Here is a 22,635-nt window from a genome sequence, read left to right as displayed (position 1 = left end):
GTCCACAGCAGGCAGCCGCGGCCTTTCGGAGCCTCGGCTGGGCTCCTGAGGGAACACTCCTCCCTGAAACACCTGACCCCAGATCCGTGGGGAGCCGACCGGCAGCTGCCCGGAGACCCCAGCAGGGGAGGCTCAGCCCCTCTCTTGTGCCTTGGGGTCAAAGGCGGCAGTGACGGCAGGGTCCACTTGTCCCCGAACGCGGCGTGGGAGGGAGCGCTGGAAGCTCTTAGGAACTGATCTCGGACCTGAGTGGGACCACACAGCGCCCTCCCGCGGGCCCTCCGGGGACGCCCCTCCTGTGGGCGCGAACACCTGCAAAGGGGCCCGGACCAGTGAGTCAGGGGTGCTCCCTTGGCCTCCCGCTGTGCCCCACCCCAGCCACCCGTCCGCCGGGCTGCCCGGTCCCAGACAGAGAGGAAGCCTCTGCAACTCGAGTATAATTTGCTTTTTAATGAGAACAACCTGTGTAAATGACAGAAGGCTGCGGCCGTGCCCGGGCGGCAGTCCCAGGCCACCCATCAAATCCATTCTGCCCAAGGAAGGGAGGGAGGGAGGTCGCGGGGGCCCCTGAGCCGGCGGCCCCGCCCCCCGGCCCTGGGGACGATGGGGTCACCGACTGCCCGCCCGCGCACGCCTCTTGAACGGTAAGCAGAGATCGAAAGCACAGCAGCAATAATACTGGGTGAGTCCTTCCTTGCGTAAAACATCTGAATTAATTCATTGAAGGTATCAAAAATATACCCTGTAAACCAATACATCATTTACACCTGCCTTTCTTCCCCATCGCTGCGGCAACGATGTGTGAAAAAAACAGTCCAGGTCCTCGAGCAGCCGCTCGCCCCAGGCCGCACCTGGCCGCGTGGCCCGCCCGTCTGGCCTGCCGCGGCTTCCAGCACCTTGCTGGATGGGGCGGCCCGTGGGGACCGGGCCGAGCGCGCGGGGGGCGGGCCAGGGCCCAGGTCCGTCTGCCCAGAGCGCTAAGTGGGACGGGGGCGGGGGGGGGGGGCGGGGGCTGCTAGCTCAGTTTAGACTTTGGTTCCAAATGCGTGAGGGGGGAGGCAGCGGCATGGTGGGAGGTGCGTGGTCGTCCCGCCTTGGGGCCCGGCCGCCCCGCCGTGCGCGCGTGGCTGCCGCACGCCCGCCGCGCCCGGCCCCGGCCCCTCCCCTCCCGAGCACCAGGTAAACTTCCCCTGAGTAAGGTCACTGCACAGGGCCAGCCGGGGCGGGAGTCCTAGTTAAGGCTTCAGACGGGCGAGGGTGCTGGCTCTGGGTGGACGGACGGGTGCGCGGGCAGACTCAGGGGCTCCTTCCTCGGTCCGGGCGGTCGGCCGCTGGCCAGGCCCCGGCGCCGGCCCCCGCCTGCTTCTGACAGTCACTCGCTGTCGGAGAGCGTCTCATACTGTGAGCAGAGCAGCGGCTTGGGCTCCTCGTCCCAGGCGTGGTGGGGGCCGGCCAGGGGCCCGCTGCCGGCGGGCAGGCCCGGCGGGGGTGGCGAGGCCATGACGCCCGCCTGCAGCCGCATGATCAGCGGGTTGTAGGGGAACGGCGTGGACCCTGCCGGAGAGACCGGGGTGGACGTCAGGAGGCCCCAGTGCGCCAGCCAGCCACCGGGGGACCCCCCCCTCACCACCCACACACCGGGGCCTTGGTCTCCGGTGTCCGGCAGCTGCCCCGGCCCCCCTCTAACTCCCAGAGGTTTCTCCAAACTGCCCGCCTCCCCGCCCCCCACGCCCCAGCCACCTGGCTTTCCTGCCCTGTCCCCCCTGCAGACCTAACCGCACCAGATGCCGCGCCTCCCCCATGGAATCCCCCAGACACGCCCGCCCCGCCGTGGGACAGAGCCCTGCCCACGCCCCTCTGTCCGCTTCCCGAGTCCTCCCCGGTCCCTGGAGGCGGCTTCCACGGACAGCCCTGCTCTCACCCCCTTTCCTTCTCCCTGGCCCGCATCAGAAGTGTCCTGACTATCTGTGGGCCAGGGCTCGGCCGGCCAGGCCGCCGGGCGGCTGGTTCTCTAGCACAGGCCTGACTACGTGCTCCCCACAGGCTGGTGCCCGGGCAGCCGCCGAGCATGTGACATGTGGCTCGGCAGCCGGCCTGGGCCGCGCCCCGCCACCCACCTGCAGACGAGGGCCGGTCCTCCCACACGCGGCTGGTCAGCGGCGTCCGGCGGTTGCAGTCCCCCTCCGAGTGCACCGAGGAGACCGAGGGCGGCCGGTCCCCGGACGCCAGGCCCGGGGCCGGGGACTTGGCTTTCCGGCTGCTGGGTCTGCCAGAGACTTTGGCCTTCCCACCTCCACCTGCAGGGGACACACGGGGGGGCGGAGTTGGACTGCGAGGCCAGCGCTCACGCCGTGGGGGGAAGAGGGGCGGGGGCGGCAAGCGAGGCCCTGGCCACCTGCTTCCCAGGGCCCCCGGGAGAGAGACCAGCGGCTCTCGAAGAGGGGACTGCACTGGGGGGGGGGGGTCCAACTGTCCGCAGAGCCCCCGCAGGCTGCATGGCGGCCCACCCACCGCCCAGGGCCGAGACTGAGCACGACGCCTTGGGCCCCCGGCTCGACCCCGGCCGCAGACCCAGGACCCTGCAGAGAAGCCAGGTCCCCTGAGGCCAGGCCTGGGCCTCCAGAGCCCAGAAACTTCCTGAGGCCACAGGGTCCGGGTCAGACCAACGGGTCATGCTCTCTGTGCCTGGCCCTGGCTATGACACACAGACCGTGACTAGGAACCCAGGCAGTTGGCAAGCTGGCCCTGCTGGCTCCCCGACTCATGAGACCGAGGCCGGCAAACGGACACTGGTCCCTCCTCCCACTGGCCCGAGGCCCAGCCGTGGACACGCACGGTGGCCCCAGCAGACACGGTGCCCACGGACCTGGCGGCCGTGAGCCCAGGGGTCCCCCCCTGCTCCACACAGAAGGGGCAGGTCCTCGCAGCACCCCACTCTCCCCCAGGAGATGCAACGGGCCAGGGCGCGGGCGGCCCCGTGTCCCGCGGGGGCAGGAAGGCGGGGCAGGGCTCGGGCGGCGGTGTGAGAGTTTTAGAGAAGCAAGAGCTCGTCGGGCCTGGTGGGCGGGGGGCCGGAAGCCGTGGACGCGGACACGCGGGGCGCCCGCCCGGCCCGGGGCCAGCCCGCTCCAGAACGACGGCCAAACACGCACAAAAGTGGTCAGAAGCTCCAAAGCCGGGGGGGGGGGGCGGTCGGTGAGAGGAGCGGGGAGGCGGGTGGGGGGGTTAATGACACCGGCCGGGCAGGGCACAGACGGGGCGGGCGGGGCCAGGCGGCGGCGGCCTGCAGACCTGGCGAGCTGAGAGCGCGTTCGCTCCGTCCGTCAGCGGCGGGCACGGGCAGAGCGGCGGGCAGGCTGGCACTGAGAATGCTAAAAGCGCTGGCGCCGAGCGGGTGATCCTCCCACCGGTCATATTTACCCATGAGCGCCTTTCTAATAATGGCCTCCAGCCCCAGGTTGGTGCTGGCATGCTCCTGCACGGCCTGGCTTCTGCAGGTCATGAGGCCTGGGGGAGAGACACACACGGACACAGACACGGGCCGGAGGGGCACGGGGGGCGGGGGGCGGGGGAGAGAAGCGGGGGGGGGGGGAGAGAGAATACACAGTGAGCACATTTCGGCAAAGCGACCCGTCTCTCCGCCCCCCGCCCCGCGGCGAGTTCTCCTGTGGGTGCAGGTGGGGGCGGCGCCCGCTGACTGGGCCCTGGAAGCTCTGGGGCATCCCCCGGGGGCGGGGGGCGCTCGGGAGGTTAGATGGCACCCCCGCCCCAGCCTCCTTCCCACCCTGCCCTCCGGGAAATCGGAACCCCCCTTTCTGCCCCCCGACTCTAGCTGGGACGGCTGCTCTTGTTACATCCCAAGTGGCCTCACTGAGGGGGAACGGGGCGAGGTGTGGGGGGATTCGGAGGGCCGCCCTGCTTTGGGAAGGGGCCGCTGGGAGACTAAGTCAAGCCAGCAGTCGGCATCGGGCACGGGGAGGGAGGGCCACCCTGGGTCCCGAGGGCTGGCGGGGGGCGCTGGGAGAGACGAGGGGGAGGCAGGTGACTGCACGGCCTCCCCACTGCCCCCGCCCACGAGGCCAGGGACCCCCAGTCCCGCCTGCCCCTCTGGCTGGGCCTAACTCTCCCCACCCGGAGCCACGAGGAGAAAGAGGTGCAGAGACGGACGGTGAGGGGGGGGGTCGCAGCCATGCAGTTACGGTGCGTGCGGGGGACAGGGCAGAGCTGGAGACAATTGCGTGACCGCCCCCGGCCCAGCAGCCCCGGCGCAGAGTGGCCGAATGGCCGCGCAGGTCCCGACGCCCTCGCCAAGCCCCGTCCACTAAGCCCCCTCTTCTGGCGGCCAGGCTTTCCGTCCCCTTTTTTTTTTCTTATGACCCATCCGTCCTGGGGACCGTTGCACACCCTGGCAGTGTGTCTCTTTCCAACGCGTTTAGCCCCGAGCCCACCCCGTCTGCCGCCGGGAAACACACCCACGAACGCTCACACTCCCGCCCTGCGCGAGCACACGGACGCCGGACGCGCGCAGCCCGGCTCGTCCGCGAGCGAGCGAGACCCACGGCCTCCGCGAGGCCCGCGCGGCAGCTGTCGGCGCCCCGTTTCCATAGCAACCCACTGCCGACTACGCTTTTTCTTAATTTTTGTGTCAAAGCCGTTCACATCCCGGGACATCCTCTCCACACTTTCGACTGCGTCTTAGCCACAGTTCGTCGACACTCAAAAAACAAGCAAACAAAAAAACCCCCTGCCCTCGAGAAACAGCAAAATTTCTAATGAGATTGAACACTGAAAAGAAAAAGCAGTTATGATCCTACAAAATAATAAAACACCGGAAAAGGGGGGGGGGATGGCGTGAGGGACACAGGTTGGGACGGTTTCTGCTCAGAGTCGAGTCTTAGGGAACAGAGACGTGACTGACCCTGTAACCCAAGGTCACGGCCTTGGCTGACCGTGCCGGGCAGGAGGACTGATGGTCTCCCGTCACCAAGGCGATGCCTGAAGCCAGGCTTGCACAGCAGAGGCCGACATCTGGGGACTTTTTTTTGGCCGAATAAAATAGTTTTTTCTTTCTTTCTTTTTTTTTAAATAAGAGGTCAAATACAAGTTACATACGAGGCCTGGAACAAAACACTGCGTCTCTGCACGCATTTCTGCAAACGCGTACGCCTGTGCGTCTGGTGCCTATGTCAGGATCCGGAACGTTCCAGAAGCATTTCTACCCATCCTGTCGTTTCAGCCACACCGTCGCCTTCCCATTGCCTGAGGCTCAGCGAAGCCCCCAGTGTCTCTGGGGAGACAGACGCGTCCCATCAGCTCGGAGGCCCTGAAGGCCGATAAAATCCTGGCTGTCCCTACTTGCCAGTCCCCAGGAGGCTGGCCCTTCTCCCACAGCCCTGCAAATCCCCAGCCCCCACCCCGGGGCCACAGCTGTCCAAGGGCAGCATCACCCCCAGTCGGCTCCGGGCTCAGACCCCCGACACCAGACTCACCGAGGCGCCGCCCAAAAGCCCCAACCAAGTCCTTCCCTAGAGACAACAGAAAACAGGTGGCCCCTACCGGAGGCTGGAGTCCAACCTCAAAGCCCCCTGTTCCCTAGCCAAATATCACGGAAGGCTTAAGTGTGGCTTAAAAACACGTGCGTGCTTTACACCATCTCCGCGACACCGCGTCAGTTTCCCCAGCTCGAGTTTTCAGGTGGAACAGATGCGCTGCCTGCACAAACGCCCGCGTGGACCATGAGTGGAGCCTGTGCACCCCAACACAGGCCTGCTCCCCGTGCACACACTCGCAGGCCCCGCCGAGGCCCGGCGGTGGGCTCCCGACAGCTGTGCCTGCACCTGTACGGGGGGAGACTAGACAGCTGTGCCTGCACCTGTGCAGGGGAGAGGCTCCCAACAGCTGTGCCTGCACCTGTACGGGGGGAGACTAGACAGCTGTGCCTGCACCTGTTCAGGGGAGAGGCTCCCAACAGCTGTGCCTGTGCCTGTGCAAGGGGAGGCTAGACAGCTGTGCCTGCACCTGTGCACAGGAGAGGCTCCCAACAGCTGTGATTGCACCTGTGCGGGGGGAGACTCTCGACAGCTGTGCTTGCACCTGTGCAGGGCGAGACTCTCAATAGTTGTGCTTGCACCTGTGCGGGAGGTGGGGGGCTCCCAAAAGCTATGCTTGCACCTGTGCGGGGAGAGACTAGACAGCTGCGCCTGCACCTGTACAGGGCGAGACTCTCAACAGCTGTGCCTGCACCTTTGCAGGGTAGAGGCTCCTAAAAGCTGTGCCTGCACCTGTGCAGGGCGAGACTTTCGACAGCTGTGCTTGCACCTGTGCAGGAGAGAGGCTCCCAACAGCTGTGCTTGCACCTGTGCGGTGGTGGGGGGCGGGGCCAGCTCCTGCAGCTGTGCCTAACCAAAGGCACCAGTGGCCCTTGGGATTCAACGCCACACAGAGACGTCGTGCTAAGCCCGCAGGCCACACCACAGGCTTCGTTTAGACCAGAGGAGAGGCGTCTGACTGTCATGAATCCAACTGGGGTGGGAGCCCCAGGGGCCTCTAAAGCCATGCCCCCGACTCTCCTTCCAGGCCCCCATGCCCGGCCTGACCTCCCCAGGGTGTGGCAGTGACAGGGAGGGGACGGGCGGCCATGTGACAGGGGTGGGACAGTTACCTGCTCCGGTGACGGCAGGCATGTTGAAGATCTCTGTCCCAGGCTGGCCAGTGTCTGGAGGGGGTGACGAGACGGGTGAGACCACAGCCCCGGGGCCCAGGAAGCCAGCCGCCCGCTCTGCCCGCCATCTGGCCGAGATGAGGAGCATGCCCGGAGGCCTGTCCGGTGCGGAAGGGCCCGAGAGATCCGGGGGGCCCGAGGTCATGCATTTCTGACCCGCTCGCCTGGGGTGCCGACCTGCTGGCCGGAGCACTGCACTGGGCAAGGCTCTGGAGACACCTGCCCGGGCCGGCAACTATCTACAAGGTGGCTACTCCAGTCTCAGAAAGAGAGAAGCCCCTGAAACGCCCCAAACGCCAACGAGCCTTCCTGAGGCCGGGGCCGACGCCGTAGCCATCTGCTCAACGTGCCAGGCACTGCGCCAGGGGTAGCGGGGCTAAGCTAGGGTTTACGCCCACCAGCCACACCCTGGGGGACGGTCACGAGGGGACGTGCGCCGGGACTGGGGGACACGCGGGCCCTGTAGGGGTGTGACCCAGGGCCGTCCGTGCACGTGTTCACAGAGTGCCCGTTTGCCGGCCGTTCCCGCGCCGCTCTGCACTGGCGAGCGCCTGCGGCAAGGAGAGAGGCCGCCCGGGGCCCCTCAGAGGGGGAGGGGCGGTGGGCCGGGCCCCCTGGCTCTGGAGCGGTCCCCCGTGGTCCCCTGCCCCCGGGCCTTCAGCCCCACAGGCGGCCCCCTTACTGTATTCCGGCTCGCTGCGGTTGTGGGTGTTCAGCTTCTTGTTGATCTCCTGTTTCTTGGACTTGACCATGGCGGAGTTGCTCTCGGTCAGCTTGCTGAAGAAGGCGGGCGGCTGGCCGGTGTTGCCCGGAGACTTGGAGCCCATCCTGCTGCGAGGGCCAGACGCCTAAGTCAGGTCGCTGGGCACTGAGGCTGCAGCCTCTGGGGACGGGGCACTCGCCACCTCAGTGGCCTGAGAAAGCTGGAACCCGGCTTCCTGCGGCCTGCACCTGCGTCCCCATCTTAGGAGCCGTGTCTCCCGAGACCGTCTCTATAATGTGCCTGTCCTCGGGCTCAGGGCATCTCCAGGAAGCGGCGGCTGCCCTGGGGGCCCATACCCGTCCACGGGCAACAGCCTCCGACCCCACTGAAAAGGGCCTTGGGAGCCAGAGGGCTCAGGCCACATCTCTCCCCATGGCCGGCGGGGCCTGGCCGTTTCCTCGGCCCCTGCTCCACCCCCCACTCCACCTCGGCCCAGCCCATCCCGCTGGTGACTTCCCAGAGCCTCCCTGAGTGCCAGCAGCTGAGAGACCTCGGCCCGAGGCCCGAGGAGATGCTGCTGAGGTCTTGCAGGTCTGAGACGTTTGCGTGGGAGGTGTAAGGTCCCCTAGCTGCACACTGAAGCCCTTGCTGAACCCTGAGGCCGCGGGTGGGCAAGGGGCTGAGTCTACGGCTCCCGTGGGGTTGGGGGCGTGGGGCGCGATGGTACCTGGGCTCCACCTGCTCCCCGTCTCGGTATAGCAGTGGGTACATGGCGGCCCGGGGGTGCACGGGCTCCACCATGCCCTCTGGCGAGGACACAGGCTCAATACCGTCCTCGCTGCTGCCCAGGGCTGACGTCTTGCTTGGCTCTGGAGACCTGGGAGGAGGGGTCCGGGCTGTGGCCAGGGCTCGGCGCGCTATCTCCCGAGGGACGCAGCCACCTCACCCGGCGCCCCGCAAGCCCTGCCTCCCTCGGCCCGTCCGTACTGTACTGGGCCAGGCACTGCATTTTTTAGCTGTCTGTCCTACGTTCTTCCCTTGCTTTTAACAATCTTTTAAAAACGCAAACCACCTTTAGCGCGTGGCCTGGGTGCAAACAGGCTGCGGGCAGGACCGGGCCCATGGGCAGCGTTGGCGACCCCCACTGCGCCCCTCTGCCGGGCCCCCCACCTCTCCCCCAAACACAGGCTGCTGGTCCCCCCACCGGTGCCTTCCTCAGGCGACGTCCCCTCCCCGAATGGCTCCTGCCGCTAAGCGGGGGGCCCCCGTTCCCTGCGGACCCCGAGGTCTGCGGGCGCCCAGGGTGTGAGCGTGTGTGGGGCGCCCGCAGCCACTGCCTGCACCCCTGCGGGCAGGTGCATGGACTCGCTTCTCCTGCCTCTGCCCCTTTACCCGTGAGCGGGACCAGGGCTGCCCACGCGCCCTGGGCTGCGCTCAGTGGCCCTCAGCGGTGTGAGGTGCCCGGCCGGGCGCCAGGGCCCCCGGGGCGGGATGAACGTGCCAGCTGCTGTCTAGCAGCCGTGACTCTGGGCAAACCCTGCGGCTTCCAGCCGCGGAGCCCCATCTGTTCCCGGGCGCACACCTCTGACCAGCGAGGGGTTGCCGCCCCTGGAGCTCACCTCTTGCCCCCTTCGCTGTGGGGGGAGCCACGGGCCGGGGCCCCGTGGTCCGGGGGTGAAAGGTAGAGGTCTCCGGGTGGGCGGCGGAGGTCCAGGACGGGGCAGCTGGCTCCGGGGAAGGAGTAGAGGGGGGCGGGGAGGGGCGTGCCGAGCTGCTGTGGGTGGTGCCGAGTGTAGTCCTGCGTGATGACCTCCTGCAGGCCAGAGGCGCGGGGTCAGGGGCTGCCACCCGCCGGGCCTTCCAGGCGGGGCTAGGCTGAACGCTAAGGGCTTAATCCTGGCTTGGTGCTCGGAGCCTGTGTCCTTCGGGCCTGCCCCCCCGGGGCCTCGACGTCCCGTGTGCCCGGGGTCGGCCGCTTGGCCAGAGGTCTCAAACCGGCGGTCCCGCACGGGTCGGGGTCCACGGGCCGTTGTGGGTGGGTTGTGGGTGACGAGGGGCGGCTACGGAATCTGGGGTGGGGCCTCTGGGATCCCTGATGCTCTTCCCCTCCCCAACCCCAGGTCCCGGTCCTCACCACCAGAACTCAGTTTACCCACCAGACCAAGGAGCTGCGTGACCTTCCCTTCACCCCTGCCCCCGCCCCAGGAGCAAAGGTGGGGAGGAAGGGGCAGAGAAGGGGTAGTTACGCTGATGTGCTGGGCCAGAGTGACCACCCGCTGGTGGGCTTTGACCCCTGGGGCGGTCTGGTGCAGCAGGCTGGCCGGCGGCTGGCTCTCGGGCAGCGGCCGCAGGTGTGCGAGGTGTGCGGCCTCACCACCGAGCTTCCCGGGGCCTGCGGGCACAGCAGAGCTGGTCAGGGGGCAGGGGACGGGGGGGCGTGTGCCCGGTGGGCGGAGGGGACCGGGCCGCCTCCTCCCCGGCCGCACCGTGGCATGGTGACGACACCCGTCTCCCTCCCGCAGGGCTGCGTGCGGGCGCGGGGCAGGGTGGGGCCCTACCTGGCTGCTTGTGCCGCATATCGCCCTCCAGGTGGCTCTTGTCGAGCTCCTCAAGGTGCTTGGGGAGCCCCTTGTCGTGGGTCAGGCTGGGAGAGTCCACAGGGGTGACGGGCTCCACCCCATCGGGGCTGTAGTTGCCACCATGGTAACCTGCAGCAAGGCGGGGCCGAGGTCAGGCCAGACGGGGACTCGGAGCCAGGCTGCCCTGCCCGGCCCGCCCGGCCCTCCCGCACTGGCTGGGCCCCCCCCGCCCCCCCGCCCCAGGCCGCAGCAGGGGACTTGAGCGGATGAAGAGCGAGGGTGAGCCAGAACCCAGGCTGCCGGCTGGCCAGCGGCGGGGCGCTTTAAGAGACGGGGCTTCGGGCAGAGAGGGACAGGTGGAGAGGAAGACGAGACTGGGGTGCGCGGGAGGAGAGAGAGAGAGAGAGACACACAGATGCGTAAGAGCCAGACGCGGCTCCGGCCGGCGGGGGCTGCGGGGAGGGCGCGAGAACGGGGCGCGGGGCGGTGGCTGCGGGCGGAGGGACGGAGGTCAGTGGGGGGCGTGGCAGGGAGTGACACTCAGGTCCCGGCGGCCCCCGAGCCCCCAGTCCCGCAAACAGGGGCCCCGAGCTGGGGGCGGAGGTGGGAGGCAGGGCCGGGGAGAGCGCTCTTTTCCCCAGGGATGCTGGGCAGTGGGTGGGCAAGGGGCACATGGGGCCGGGGCCCCCCAAGTCTCCCCCGCGACCCACTCAGGAGCAGGTGTCAGGCTCCCTGCTCCTCTTGGAGAGTGGGTTCCCCCCCTCCCCTCCCCATCCTCCTTGGTGGGTGTCGTCCAAAGCAAATTCATCCGCACAGGGCAGCGGGCAAAGGCCTCGGCCCGCGGCCCCCCGCGGCCCACTCCCTGCTCCCCAGACGAAGGTGCGAAGGGGGGAGATGGCAGGCGCGGTGGACGTCAAAATCACAGATCCATTCATTAAAGGGGGAAAAAAAAGCAAAAATTCAAAAAAAAAAAAATACTCATGACGGAACAATGTGCGAATGATGAGGCGCCCCCACCACGCCAGGGAGGCGGGGGGCGGGCCTGAGGGGCCGCCAGAGCATGCGACCAACGGAGACGGGCTCAAAAACCAAACGCCAAAACCAACAAAAAGTGCGGGGGAAAAAATAAAAGGCAGAGATCTGAAAATATCTTTAGGCCACGAGACGGGGCGGGCGGGCGGCGGGGGCCGGAGTCTTACCATCGCGAGGGGAGTCGGTGGCCAGCGAACCTCCTTCTCGCGGCCCGTTATCGTGAGCAATCTGACGCGCGATTATCGCGTCAATGAAGGAGTCCGCTGTCAGGATGGTCTTACCCAGAGAACGGAGCTCCAGCTCCTGGGTGGAAAAGGGTTTACTGTGAGTCTTTTCCCGCTGCAGGTCCGCAGCCGAGGCAGGCGGAGCCGGTAGGTCCGGGCTGGCGTGGTGGGGTGCGAGGCTCTTCGCTGGGGTGCGGGTGATGGCCGCGTGGCCGGAGCCGGGGGGCGCCAGGGCCCGGGGCTCGGGGCCCTTGCCGGGGGAGGAGGCGGGCTCCAGCCCCGTGCGGGCCTGGGGCTTGGCGAGGAAGGCGTGGCCAGTGTCCCCTCGGGGCCGCTCCGGCCGGGTGACCCTCTGGGCTTCCTTGGACAGCAGGACAGGCTCCATGAGGGTGGGGTAGACGCCGTCAAGGGTGCCGCCCAGTGGGCAGTGGGTGGCGGAGGGGAAGGTGGCAGCCGGGCGGACAGGTGAGGAGGTGGACGTGGACCTGTGGAGGACAGCAGGGGGTCAGGAGGCCGCGGGAGCCACCACGGGGGCCCGTGAGGCCCTGGCGAGGCCCACTGGGGTCAGGAGGCCGCGGGAGCCACCGCGGGGGGCCCGCAAGGCCCTGGCGAGGACCACTGCCCTGGAATGGCCTCCACGTGCCCTGCAGTTCCCAAATCAACCTGCCCTCCTGCCTCTGTCCTCACCTACCCCGCGCACGCCTTCCATCGTCTCAAAACTTCTAACTGAGCACCTACTACGTGCCAGGCACTCTCCTAAACACGAGGGGCACGGCATTGAGCGAAACAGGCAAAAACGGGTGAGCAGAGAGACCGCGAGCCCCGTCAGAGCACTGCTCAGAGGCCACCGGGCGTGGTGAGGCTGGGGGTCTCTCCGAGGAGCTGGCCTGTGACCGAGGCCTGCTCAGGACGCGTGAGCAAACCCACGACCCGCGTGTGGCCCCGAGTGCTGCCTCGGCCCGGACCGTCGGCCCCCGGAGGCGGCGCCTCCCCGACCGCCGACCGCCGTGTCCCCAGCGCCCCGCGTGTGCCGCCGGGAAGGAGGGAGCACAACCGTGCGCTCCGGTTTCACAAGGTAAACGGAATCGTCCCCGCTCTGCGGACGAGGACGGCGAGGCGTGCGCACACGCTGGCCCGGCTCCGCCCCACGTGGCCTCCGCCGGCCCCGCCTTGCTGCCATGACGAGGCGCCCGCCCCTCGCCCCCGCCAGTCCTCCTCACCCCTGGCACACCGGCTGCCAGCGGGAAGGCCCTGGTTTTCCCAGAGCAGCGCCCAACGGTGCTGCGGGCGGGAACGAACGACCGGCTTTTGCGCACGGCCGTCTGTCCCACGACCCTGCTCTGAGCCAGGTGCCTCTGCTTCCTGTGACCGCCAAGCCCCGGAGCCCGTGAGGACAATGCTCCTGAGGAGCGGCGTTGCCACCGTTCATAACAAGAATCGGGGTGGGGGGGGGCTGAGAGCAGCCAATGGGGGGAAACGAAGGAGACTTCGTTTTGGAAGCAGCAGCTCCGCCCACAGGCTGTGGGGTGTTTGTCACCAGCAAGGACTCGGCCCGCTCTGAAAGGGAGCGGACTCTCGGGGGGCCTCTCCCACCTGGAGGGAAACACATCTCCCCGTAGGGCCCTGACGAACCCCAGGGGTGACCAGGAGTCTCTCGCCTCCACAGACTCTGTCCCTAAGCCGGAGAGCCCACCTGCCCCGTTACCCCTCCGCTCACCCAACTCGATGCCTAATCTATCCACCCACCCAGACACCTACCCTCTCACCTGACCCAGCCCCCCAACCCGCCCCTACCTACCAACTCACCTACCTATCTGCACGCCCACCGCCTGGCTGGAGCACCCACCCGCACGCCCAACCCCCCTGCCCCCACCCACCAGGCGTCCACCCCCTCCACCCAGCCCGGCCCACCTCAGGACCGTGGGCGTGCCGGGCTCCACGGAGGTCACGATGCCCTTCATGCCCGTGTTGTGCAGCACGCTGGGCCTCTGCTGGATGGCGTCCTGGGTCCGGGGCGAGATGGGTGAGTGCTGGTGGGCGTGGGCGTGCGAGGCGGGGCGGCCACCGCCGCCGCCGCTGCCCCCGCTCCCGCCGCCGCCGCCGCCGCTGCTCTGCTCCGTGCCTGGCGGGGACGGGGACAGGCTGTGCTGTCAAGGGAGCGAGACTCGGGAGGCCCGCGGGGACCCCCGGGGCGGGGCGGGGCCTCTGGCGCCCTACCGGGTCTCCAGATGGGCGCGTGCTCCACCGTCGTGGTGGACGTGAGGATGGACTTCTCCCGCTCGCGGTCCCTCTCGGACGAGGACGTGGCGGTCGGCTTGGTCAGGTGGGTGGGACCCCCTGGGAGACGAGAGGGCTGCGACTCAGCCCCAGGGCCCAGGAAGGGCCTGGATTTGTCCGCTGGGGCAGGACGGAGACACCCGGCCACTCCCGCAGTGACCAGGGCCCTGGCCCAGGGCGGGCTGGAGGTGCTACCTGGGGACAGCGGGGAGCTGCTGAGCCGGCCGCTGAAGTGCTGGGGTGCGGTGGGGAGGTAGGCCAGGCGGTCCATGGCCGCGGCGGGGGTGCCCGGTGTCGGGGGCACCAGCACGGGCAGGTGTGGCACTTGGGACAGGTCGATGATGCCTGTGGGGGCAGGTGGGACGGAGTGGAGGCCTCAGGCTCCTGCGGGCTGGACCGCCACCCGGGGGGCGTCCTGCGCCCTCCCCGCGGGACCTGGTTCAGAATGCCAGGTCCCCCCAGCCCCTCCCTGAGCTCCCCGCCTGAGAAGTCAGGGCCGACAGTGGGCGCCCTGCTCGGCGTGGGCTCAACTCCGCCCCCTCCTCTGAAACGGCTCGCGTGACCAGTTCTCCAGCTGGACCCTGACCAGCGCCTGGGCACTCCAGAACCTCGTTCCAGGAGAGTGTCCGACACACACGTGCTGGGCAACCACAGGCTGCCTGCAAGTCCAGGGAGCCAGAAGCCTCGACAGCCTCGTGTTCTGGTCTTTATTGTGTCAACTCCAAGGACTGCACGCACCAAGAGCACACGCGGCATGCCTGTGACCCGTGTGTGCAGCCAGGATGCACACGGCCATCGGGCGCGACCTCGTGCCCGCAGCACACACACCACGGCCAGCACTCTGGCCCCCGAGACGACCACACGCTACACACGTCGGGAAAGCCGCACACGCACGCACGGGTCCCCAGCACGCCCCGGCGAGCCCGGGCGCTCCAGGAGCACGGCCGCCCCGCCCCCCATGCCCGCCCGGGGCGCCCGGGGCCACCCACCTCGAGGGCCGGCACCGTAGTTGAGCGCCAGCGAGGACTCACGGGGCGACAGGCCGCGCAGCATGTCGGCGCGCTGGGCCATGGCGCTGGCCGCGTTGTGGTGCATCTGCTGCGAGGTGATGTAGTCGTTGATGATTGTCTGGCGGTTCTCCAGCGCCGCCGTGTCGGGGTAGCCGCGGATGAGGTACGGCGGGTACAGGTGCGGGTAGGTGGGGCTGGGGGCCAGGTGCCGGGGCAGGTAATAGGCGGCAGCTGCCGGGCAAGGGGAGCAAGGTCAGGAGAGGCGGCCCGCACCCTGGCCAGAGATGTCCCCACCCCCCGCGTCCTGACAGCTTCTCCCCAGAACGCCCTCACGAGACAGAATTAGGGTGTAGAAATAGACACTTGCTCCCTAAAACCCTTGAGGGGCCTCTTATGGTAACGACCTCTGGCCTGAAGCTCTCCCGCACGTGGGGCGTCCGGCTTCTGCGTCACCGAGACACATAAGGGACACGTCCCTCACAAAAGCTTTCCAGGTCCCGTCCACGCGGGGACCCCCACACTTGAGCCCTCTTTGGATATGTTTACACTTTGAAAGGCCCTGAAAAGTCCCTCGGGAAAAGACAAGCAACGAAAGATGCCCTGGGGATCCCCAAGAGAAATGCGAGCCTGCACCGCCCCGTGATCATGCTGCGGGGTGTCCTCAGCTTCCCCAACGCGCGCAGCCGGGGCGATGCCTCAGGAGACCCCGGGCGGACGCCGATGAGGCCCCCGGGCCCCGTGCTTCGGGACAGTCACCTGCGTCCAGGGGGATTCCGCGGGGGATGGAGGTGGGGTCGAAGGCCAGCGGGATGTGGCCACGGTACAGGTCCACGCCGCTCACGCCCCGGAGCAGGTGCTCGTAGGACGAGATGGGGTGGGCGTGGTGCTCCGGCACGGCGCTGTGCGGGGACTTGGCTATCTCGCGGGGTGTCGACGTCAGCTTCCGGTCCTGGGACGCCTTGCCGGACGAGAGGCTGCCTGTGGACGGGTGATGTGGGAACGGCATCGGACCTCCGTGCCACTGCCGACCCGGCCCTGGCACAGGCACCAGACGCTGGTGCGCTAGGGAGACCCCTGGGAAGCAGGGTCTCTGGCACCCCACGACCAGGCCTCTTCATTCACCCACCCGTTTGCCTCTTACTTCACTCATTAAAGATCACTCACTCGTTTACTTTTAGTTCCCCCAAAATCCATCATTCTCTCTCTCATCTGTTTCCTGTCTCGTTCATCATTCATTCATTCATTCAATAAGTCAGTTAATCAATTGATCAATCAATCAAAACACGTCTCTGGAACCTCCACTACTTGCCAAGCAGTATTTGGGGAGCTGGGGATACACCAGCAAATAGACGAAACTCCCGGCCCCGAAGGAGCTGACATTTAACGTGGGAGACGGATGATAAACTAATTGTCACATAAGGGCTTCGGAGTGATAGATGCTCTGAAGAAAAACTTAAAACGTGAAAGGACGTGGCCAGAATGGAGGAGGGGTGTGTGGCCGTGAGAAGCCTCCCTGGCTGGGGATGTGACATTTGGACAGAGACCTGAAGGATGAACCTCAGCCAGTCAGGTTGAGACCTGGGAGGCGGGGGATGTTTCAGGCAGCGGGAACAGTATGGGCAAAGGCCCGGGGCGGGATAGGGGTGTGGATGAGCGTGGTCGGGGGGCAAAGAGGAGGCGGCCCTCTGGCAGAGCCTGGGAGAAAGGAATCTGGCAGCCCGTGAAGCAGGCAGGGCCGAATCCTGCAGGCCCCACCCCAAGGCCACGGCAGGAAAGGCTGATCCTCCTTCTGAGTGCAGTGAGAAGTCACCAGAAAGGTTTAAGCCGGAGGGCGGCATACTTTGCTGTAAATTTTTCAAAAAAAAAAGAAAAAAAAAGAAAAAGTCCGGCTGCCATTTGAGGAGCACATTACAGCTGGACAGGAGGGGACCTGGAAAGCCCAGCGGGAGAGGGGTGGGGGGGGATGGTGGTGGGGCGGGCGCGGAGGGTTCTCAGTAGCATCTGGACGCCCAACCCACAGATCTGGCCAACGAGGTGGATGCGGTGACCCCAGGGGTGTTCCTGGTTCCAAACTAAGGTGGTTTACTGAGACCTCAACCACCCCAACCCCTGCCCCGCCCCAGGTCCCGCCCCAGGCCCTGCCCAGGCCACACCCCAGCCCAAGCCACGCCCACACTCATGCCCACACGGCCCCCAGGCCACGCCCACACCCACGCACCCTCCTGCAGGCGCGGCGTGGGCTCCCGCGTGGTCACCGGCGAGCCCCGCGGAAGGTGGCCGGTGAAGGGCGTGCTGTGGTCCTCGTAGGTCAGGGGGCTCTGGCGAGGCTTTCCCAGGTCAGGCACGATGGCCGGCGCGCCCCGGGTGATGGAGCCCCCGGAGCTGCCCACCGCGCCCGGCCGGCTCTTCAGGCTCTCCTCGTAGCAGGCGCGGTCCAGCGCCCGCGCGTCCGCCATCACGTCCAGCCGGTGCACCGGCGGGAACGTCCCGCCCGGGCTGCCGATGATGGAGCGCACGTCGTGCTTTTTGGAGCCGGTGGACGAGCTGGTGTCGTACTTGAGCGGGGTGCCCTGGGGGAGATGGCAGGTGCATCACGCTCTGAGCCTCGCGGGCCTTGCAGGGGCAGGGGGCCGCAGGGCTCCGCAGTGCTGAGCCTAAGGTGAGCGCGACCCTCGCGGCCTGCCCGCTCTGCCCTGGGCTCTGGGGGGGGAGGGCACTAAAGGGGGCAAACTTCAGAGGTCAGCCCTTCCTGGAGCAAATGGGGAGCCCTTTGCTGCCCCCTGGGGTCTGTAAGAAAGGGGCTCAACTCCCTCACGTTGGCTGAATCCTTCCTCCTGACAGCCTGGGCCCCTCCACACACCCGCTGCCCAAACCGGCGATTCAGCAGCAAAATCCGGTTTCGCCCCCCTGAGGATTAAGGCTCAGAGGTCAGGACTGAAGTTCATGTTTGCTCTCTGGCCAGGAAGGGCAGCTGAAGAAACAGGGGTCACGGTCCCTGCCCAGCCACCTGGGAAAAGACCTCGCCCTGTTTAGACGGCTGGGAAACCCGGATACAGCGGGGCCCTGTGTCTCTGCAAATAACAGCTCTGTGTTTGTTCAGGAATGTTTTAATCTCTTCCACAAGAAGGATAAACGCCCTAATTTTAAAAAGAATATTCTAGAATCAGACAAGCCTCTCTCTTGGACCCATGCTGGACTCTGGCTGGCAGCTCCACGAGTGCCACACTGCAGCCCTGGTCCTCAGGGAGCCCCGCACCCCTCCTGGGGTCCCCTGGGGCTCCGCCCACCCTCGGCACATCGGGCCACTCCGACCGCGTGAGGGGGCCGTGGCCCTTAGCGGTGCCCACTGACCCGCGCCTCACACGAGGCCAGGGCCTTGCAGGGGGTGGACGCCGCAACGCAAAGGCGCTGCAGAGTTGGGGACCTCTGGTCTGGATTTGAGAGTCGCAACTGCCATTCGCTCGCGCTGTGACCCTGGACCGGTCATCGAGAGGAGGACAGAGAGAGAGAACGGCTTCAGGGCGCAGATACGAGAGCCACCAGGTCACGGCGCTACGTGCCCTGGCAGCGCCCGGCCCACGGCGAGGCCGCGGCGGAGGGCGGCCGCTGCTACCACGTTCGGCGTGGGCGCTGCTCGACCTCTGGGCCCCGGCGCCCCCACCCGAAGAACGGGGATGATGGGCACGACCCCCCCGGGGCTGCCAACCACGGACCGAGGTCACAGGTGCAAGCCCCTCGCGTGGGACCTGGACGCGCGCGGGGCCCGGGACAGCCGCGCGTGGTCCTGGGCCCGGCTCCCCGCTTGCAGCGGGCGGGCGCCTGCCCGTACCTGCGTGATGGAGCCCTCCTTGAGGGCTCGGGGGGCCAGGGGCGGCTCGGGCGAGCGCCGCAGCTCCTCGCGCGGGATCTCGTGGATGGAGCGGCCGGCCTCCTTCACCGTGGCCACCAGGCCCTCGTGCGCCGGCTTCAGCTTCAGGGGGCCCAGGGCCTCCAGGGGCCGGGCCTTGTAGGCCTCGGCCAGGTCCCGCGGGGGCGGCGGGGGCGGCGGCGTGCCCTCGCGCTTCAGCAGCTTGGCCTCCCGCCGCAGGTAGTCCTCCTGGGCCTCCACGTAGGAGCGGGGGATCCCTGCAAGGGAGGGCGGGGTGCTGACCTCACGCCCGCGCCCCGCCTCGCCCCCCGAACCCGGGGCCCCGGCGCCCTGAGCACGTGGCGTGACCTCCCTGGGGCCCGGGGTCTCCACGCATAAAGCAGGGACACTCGTGGGAACCCTTCGTCCAGGCAGCGAGATGACAGCGACAAAAGCCCACATCGGGGCGCAGTGGCTGGCTCGCCGCCAACCAACCAGTGCAGCCCGGGCGAGTCACGGGGCCTCTTTATCCCCTAACCAACTGCACCTCCTTCTCCAAAAACGTCCCGTGAGACAACGCACTGGGGTTAGGGCCGAGCACACAGCAGGTGCTCAGGAGACGACGCCCACCAAGTGGGGGGAGGGGTGTTTTCTTTCCTCTTTTCATTTCCAAACAAGCAAGAAACGCCCGAGCTCCCCACGGCGACCTGCGTGTGAGCCCGCCAGGCACGCGTGTGCGGCACGCCTGTGCCACGCCCGAGCTCACACCGCGCCCCCCTCCCCCCCGCGGGAACCCTGGGGACCCGGAGCTGCGGCCAGGGCGGCCAGGGCGGCAGTACCTTGTGTGATGGAGCCGCGGAGGTGGTGCTGCTCTTTGAGGTGGTGGGGGCCGTGTCCCTCGGGCGGGATGGCGCGGCCCATGAGGCCTGGGGGAAGATGGCAAGAGCGTCATTACGTGGGTCCCCGAGCCAGCCCCGGGCAGCGGCAGGGGCCGGGGTCTAGCCAGCCCGCCTGGCAGTGGGCCCCTCCATGACGACAGTGCTGGTGGCACAGGACTCACCTGGCAAGCAAGGGACATATCTCCTGCGCCCTGTGCTCCCCCCAGATAGAGCCTCAGAAAGACCCAGCCTCGGTGTCCCTGTCCATGACATGGGGCTGGCCACCCCACCACCTCCCCCCGGCAGGTGCCAGACAACACCTCTCTTCGCTGTGACAACCCAGGGCAGAGCCTGGGCAGCACACCCACCCTCGATGCCGGCTGAGGCGATGGCCCTGCTGACCCGGCCCTCCATCATGTCGTAGGTGCGTTTGGGGGCAGCCGTCTCGTGGGAGGGGCCCGAGCTGCTCCTGCCGTCCTCCTTGGAGCACTGGGACACCGACATGCCACCTGGTAAGCAGACAAGCTCACGGTGAGGGCCCAGAGGAATGGCGGCTCGTACACACGCAGGCCCCGCCACAAGGCCCCGCCGAGCACGTGGCTGACAGCCGGCCAGCCGAGCCCTCCCGAGGGGACCTGCGGTCCGGCCCAGGGCCTGAGCACAGGACCCCACTGACCGACCCCTCGGACCGCCTGGGGGGAAGCACGCGATGGGAGAGGCAGGCGAGCCCCCCGCACCCCGAGCCCCGACCTGCCAGGCTGCTCTGTCAGTACAGCACGTAGGTGTGGCCTTCGGCCACACACACAGCCACGTAAGCCTGTGCACGAACACATCCACGCACGGGTGCCAGCACGGGACACGAACACGAGCACGTACACGCGTGAGCACAGGGTACGTGTGACCATCCGCGTCACGCACGCCTGCACACGTGCCTGCCCGCAGGAACAGGGCACACCTGTGTGCCCGTCTGCCTTCCTGTGCACAAATGTGCACGTGCACTACGAGTCCCCGTGGGGAGCGTGAGTCTGGGGGAAGGGCAGGATGTCCGCAGCAGAGGTGGCCTCGCCACACCTGGACGGGCCCGGAGGGGCCGGGGACCTGAGGCTGGCCTCACCGCTCCCTGGCCAGGCCAAGCAAGGGTCTGAACACACAGGAACAGGCCTCAGAGGGCAGGGCTCGGCCTCGCCCCCCCGGCCGGGGGGCCCCGTGGAGGCGGCGGGCTCCCTTCTCACTTCTTCGTGGGGCCCTCAGAGCAGCAGCTACTCCAGAGCTGCGAACGGGTGGCCAGTGGACATTCCTCGTCCTCGTTCAGAATTAACTACTGGTGTTGAAGCGCTGGGCGTTTCCAGAGGAAAATGGAGAGATCAGAAGTCGAGCCAGCAGACTCACATTCGGACGGGGTGACAATCAGCTGCTGGTGACCAGAGGCGGGGGTGCCCCCTGGAGACACAGTCTTCCCCAGTCCCTACGGCCTGCCGCCCCAGGAAGCACGTGAGAAATTAAAATCCCTGACTTTAACCCATTTCGCGGATGACAAACTTAACCACAGAGGCTCAGGACCTGGTCTGGAGCCCGAGCGGATGATCCGCCCAGTGCTCCCTGCCCACGGCCCGGGGACCGCCGGCCCCTCCGTCGGGCCTTCGCCGGGCCGGTCGCCATCACGCAGCCGGGCACCGGAGACGCAGCGGATGGCCTGTCCCCGGCTCTCTCCGCCACTTGGCAGCACAGAGAGGCACGTGCCTGGGACACATGGGGACGCCCCCACGTCCCAGGACTGGGGGGTGTGGGGGTGGGGGAGCAGCGGGCGCGGGCGGGAGGCAGATGGAGAGGAAAAGGCGCCGCCCGCCCCCCAGAGGAGAAGCAGTTTAGGGCCCCGCAGCCGCCAGCCGCGGAGAGGGGCGCCCATTATCGGCTTTCATCTCCACACCCCTGGGCGCCCAAGGCTGCCTGGAAATGCACGCCCCAGCCCTGTTCTCCCTTAACCCCTTCCGTGCAGGGCTCCTCGGCTGCGAACCCCCGACCAGGGCGGGAGAAGAGGCGAGGGGCGGAAGGCAGGGCGGAGCCTCAGCTGGCGGTGCCCCTTGGTGGCCACCCGCGGGGTGTTAATTAGCACAGCATCGGCCGGAAGTGCTGGGCTGGAGGCCTGGGCTTCTGCTCTCTGGGCCTCCGTTTCCCACCATGCTTCTCGCAAGGCTGGCTACAAGTTTGTTCCCACGTTGTACAGCCCTGGGCGGAGGTGGGAGGCGGCCCAGGCCAAGCCTGACCGGCCGCGGCCGTGCATGCCTATAGTGATGGGGGGAGGGGTCCCTACCACCTCTCCAACATGCTTCCTGGTGTCACCCCAGCCCTGCCTGCGAAGCTACCACGAGGGCCCAAACGCCCTCCTCCCCCGACCCGGGGCCCCATGTTCTCCTGAGGGGCCAGAAGTGTGGCCACATGGATGCAGCCTGGACGTCACTGTGCCCCAGCTGCCCCCGGGCCCACCACTCGGGGCCCCCCAGACTGGCTTTCCGAAGACATCTGGCTGCCCTTTGGCCCCGGTCACGCTCCTCTGGACCCTGCTCCCTGGGCCGGCTCCAGGACACCGGGGCCTGGGGCTGGGTGCCTGAGCCGCGCTGGGCAGAGCAGGCTCCCACGACTCAGAATTAACAGGGTGATGACCTCGTGTGGGCATCTTGAGGGGGAACTTCAGACGCCGAGCCCCCAGCCCCCCCATCCCCCCCCAGCATGTGCTTGGCTCCCGGGAAGGACACGTGACCAACCAGTGACCAGCTTTCCTCCCTGGTCCCATGAGTCCCCTCACTGGGAGAGTCTCCCCTGGGCAGCAAAGGTCTGCGAATGGCAGGAAGGGAAGCCCCAGCCTGCCCGCCGGCTCCCTGCGGCCGTCAACGACAGAACTCACCCTCGTAGGACAGGACGTGGCCCTTCTTGCCCTCGTAGATGACGTGGGCCTTGGGCAGGCCGTCCTCCCGGCCGCGGTCCAGGCGCCCCGGGCTGTCCTCGCCGATGATCCGGGTGATGGTGCCCTTATACAGGACATCAGCCGGAGTGCCCTGGGGAGGAGAAGGTGTTAGCCAGGGGCCCCCATGCTCGCCAGGGACGACGTGGGCACGACCCAGCTCACACACACCCGCATCCTCCAGACCTACGCCGCACACGTGTGTGATCACAGGTGGGGTAGTGACTCGCCCAGGCGACTTCGGAGAACGAGTGTGGGGTTGGACTACAGAGGTGGGGCTCGGCTGCTGGACGCCAGAGCAGCCTTGCCATGGACCCGCTGTGTGACCTCTGACGGGTCGCTCTGCCTCTCAGGGCCCCAGCCTGTGTGTCTACACAACAGAGACAATCTTGGTGTCTCTGATTC

At 67.5% G+C, this 22,635-nt stretch overlaps 1 protein-coding gene across 28 annotated transcripts in view; it reads right to left on the bottom strand.

The window, feature by feature from the left end:
* Positions 1-430: 430 nt before the first annotated feature.
* NCOR2 (nuclear receptor corepressor 2) overlaps positions 431-22,635 on the bottom strand; it is a 255,049-nt gene continuing 232,844 nt past the window's right edge. For 15 of the 28 annotated variants that reach the window (XM_036221357.1, XM_036221361.1, XM_036221364.1 and 12 more), the window contains 20 exons: positions 22,174-22,324; positions 19,640-19,780; positions 19,233-19,319; positions 18,376-18,671; positions 16,765-17,116; positions 15,303-15,524; positions 14,526-14,777; positions 13,732-13,881; positions 13,477-13,596; positions 13,171-13,381; positions 11,203-11,744; positions 9,983-10,132; positions 9,581-9,816; positions 9,044-9,237; positions 8,152-8,301; positions 7,404-7,552; positions 6,662-6,715; positions 3,292-3,507; positions 2,118-2,297; positions 431-1,554 (listed from right to left, as the gene is read on the bottom strand). In XM_036221357.1, coding sequence (XP_036077250.1) covers positions 1,373-1,554; positions 2,118-2,297; positions 3,292-3,507; positions 6,662-6,715; positions 7,404-7,552; positions 8,152-8,301; positions 9,044-9,237; positions 9,581-9,816; positions 9,983-10,132; positions 11,203-11,744; positions 13,171-13,381; positions 13,477-13,596; positions 13,732-13,881; positions 14,526-14,777; positions 15,303-15,524; positions 16,765-17,116; positions 18,376-18,671; positions 19,233-19,319; positions 19,640-19,780; positions 22,174-22,324 — 4,035 coding nt within the window. In that variant the 3' untranslated portion in view covers positions 431-1,372. The remainder of the gene's footprint in view (positions 1,555-2,117; positions 2,298-3,291; positions 3,508-6,661; positions 6,716-7,403; positions 7,553-8,151; positions 8,302-9,043; positions 9,238-9,580; positions 9,817-9,982; positions 10,133-11,202; positions 11,745-13,170; positions 13,382-13,476; positions 13,597-13,731; positions 13,882-14,525; positions 14,778-15,302; positions 15,525-16,764; positions 17,117-18,375; positions 18,672-19,232; positions 19,320-19,639; positions 19,781-22,173; positions 22,325-22,635) is intronic. The other 13 variants (XM_036221369.1, XM_036221370.1, XM_036221362.1 and 10 more) reach the window with 12 other exon arrangements.

This window comes from Rousettus aegyptiacus, unplaced genomic scaffold (genome assembly GCF_014176215.1).
Source record: "Rousettus aegyptiacus isolate mRouAeg1 unplaced genomic scaffold, mRouAeg1.p scaffold_m13_p_5, whole genome shotgun sequence".
In the NCBI taxonomy this organism is placed as follows: Eukaryota; Metazoa; Chordata; class Mammalia; order Chiroptera; family Pteropodidae; genus Rousettus; species Rousettus aegyptiacus.
This window is presented reverse-complemented; position numbering and strand designations above follow the sequence as displayed.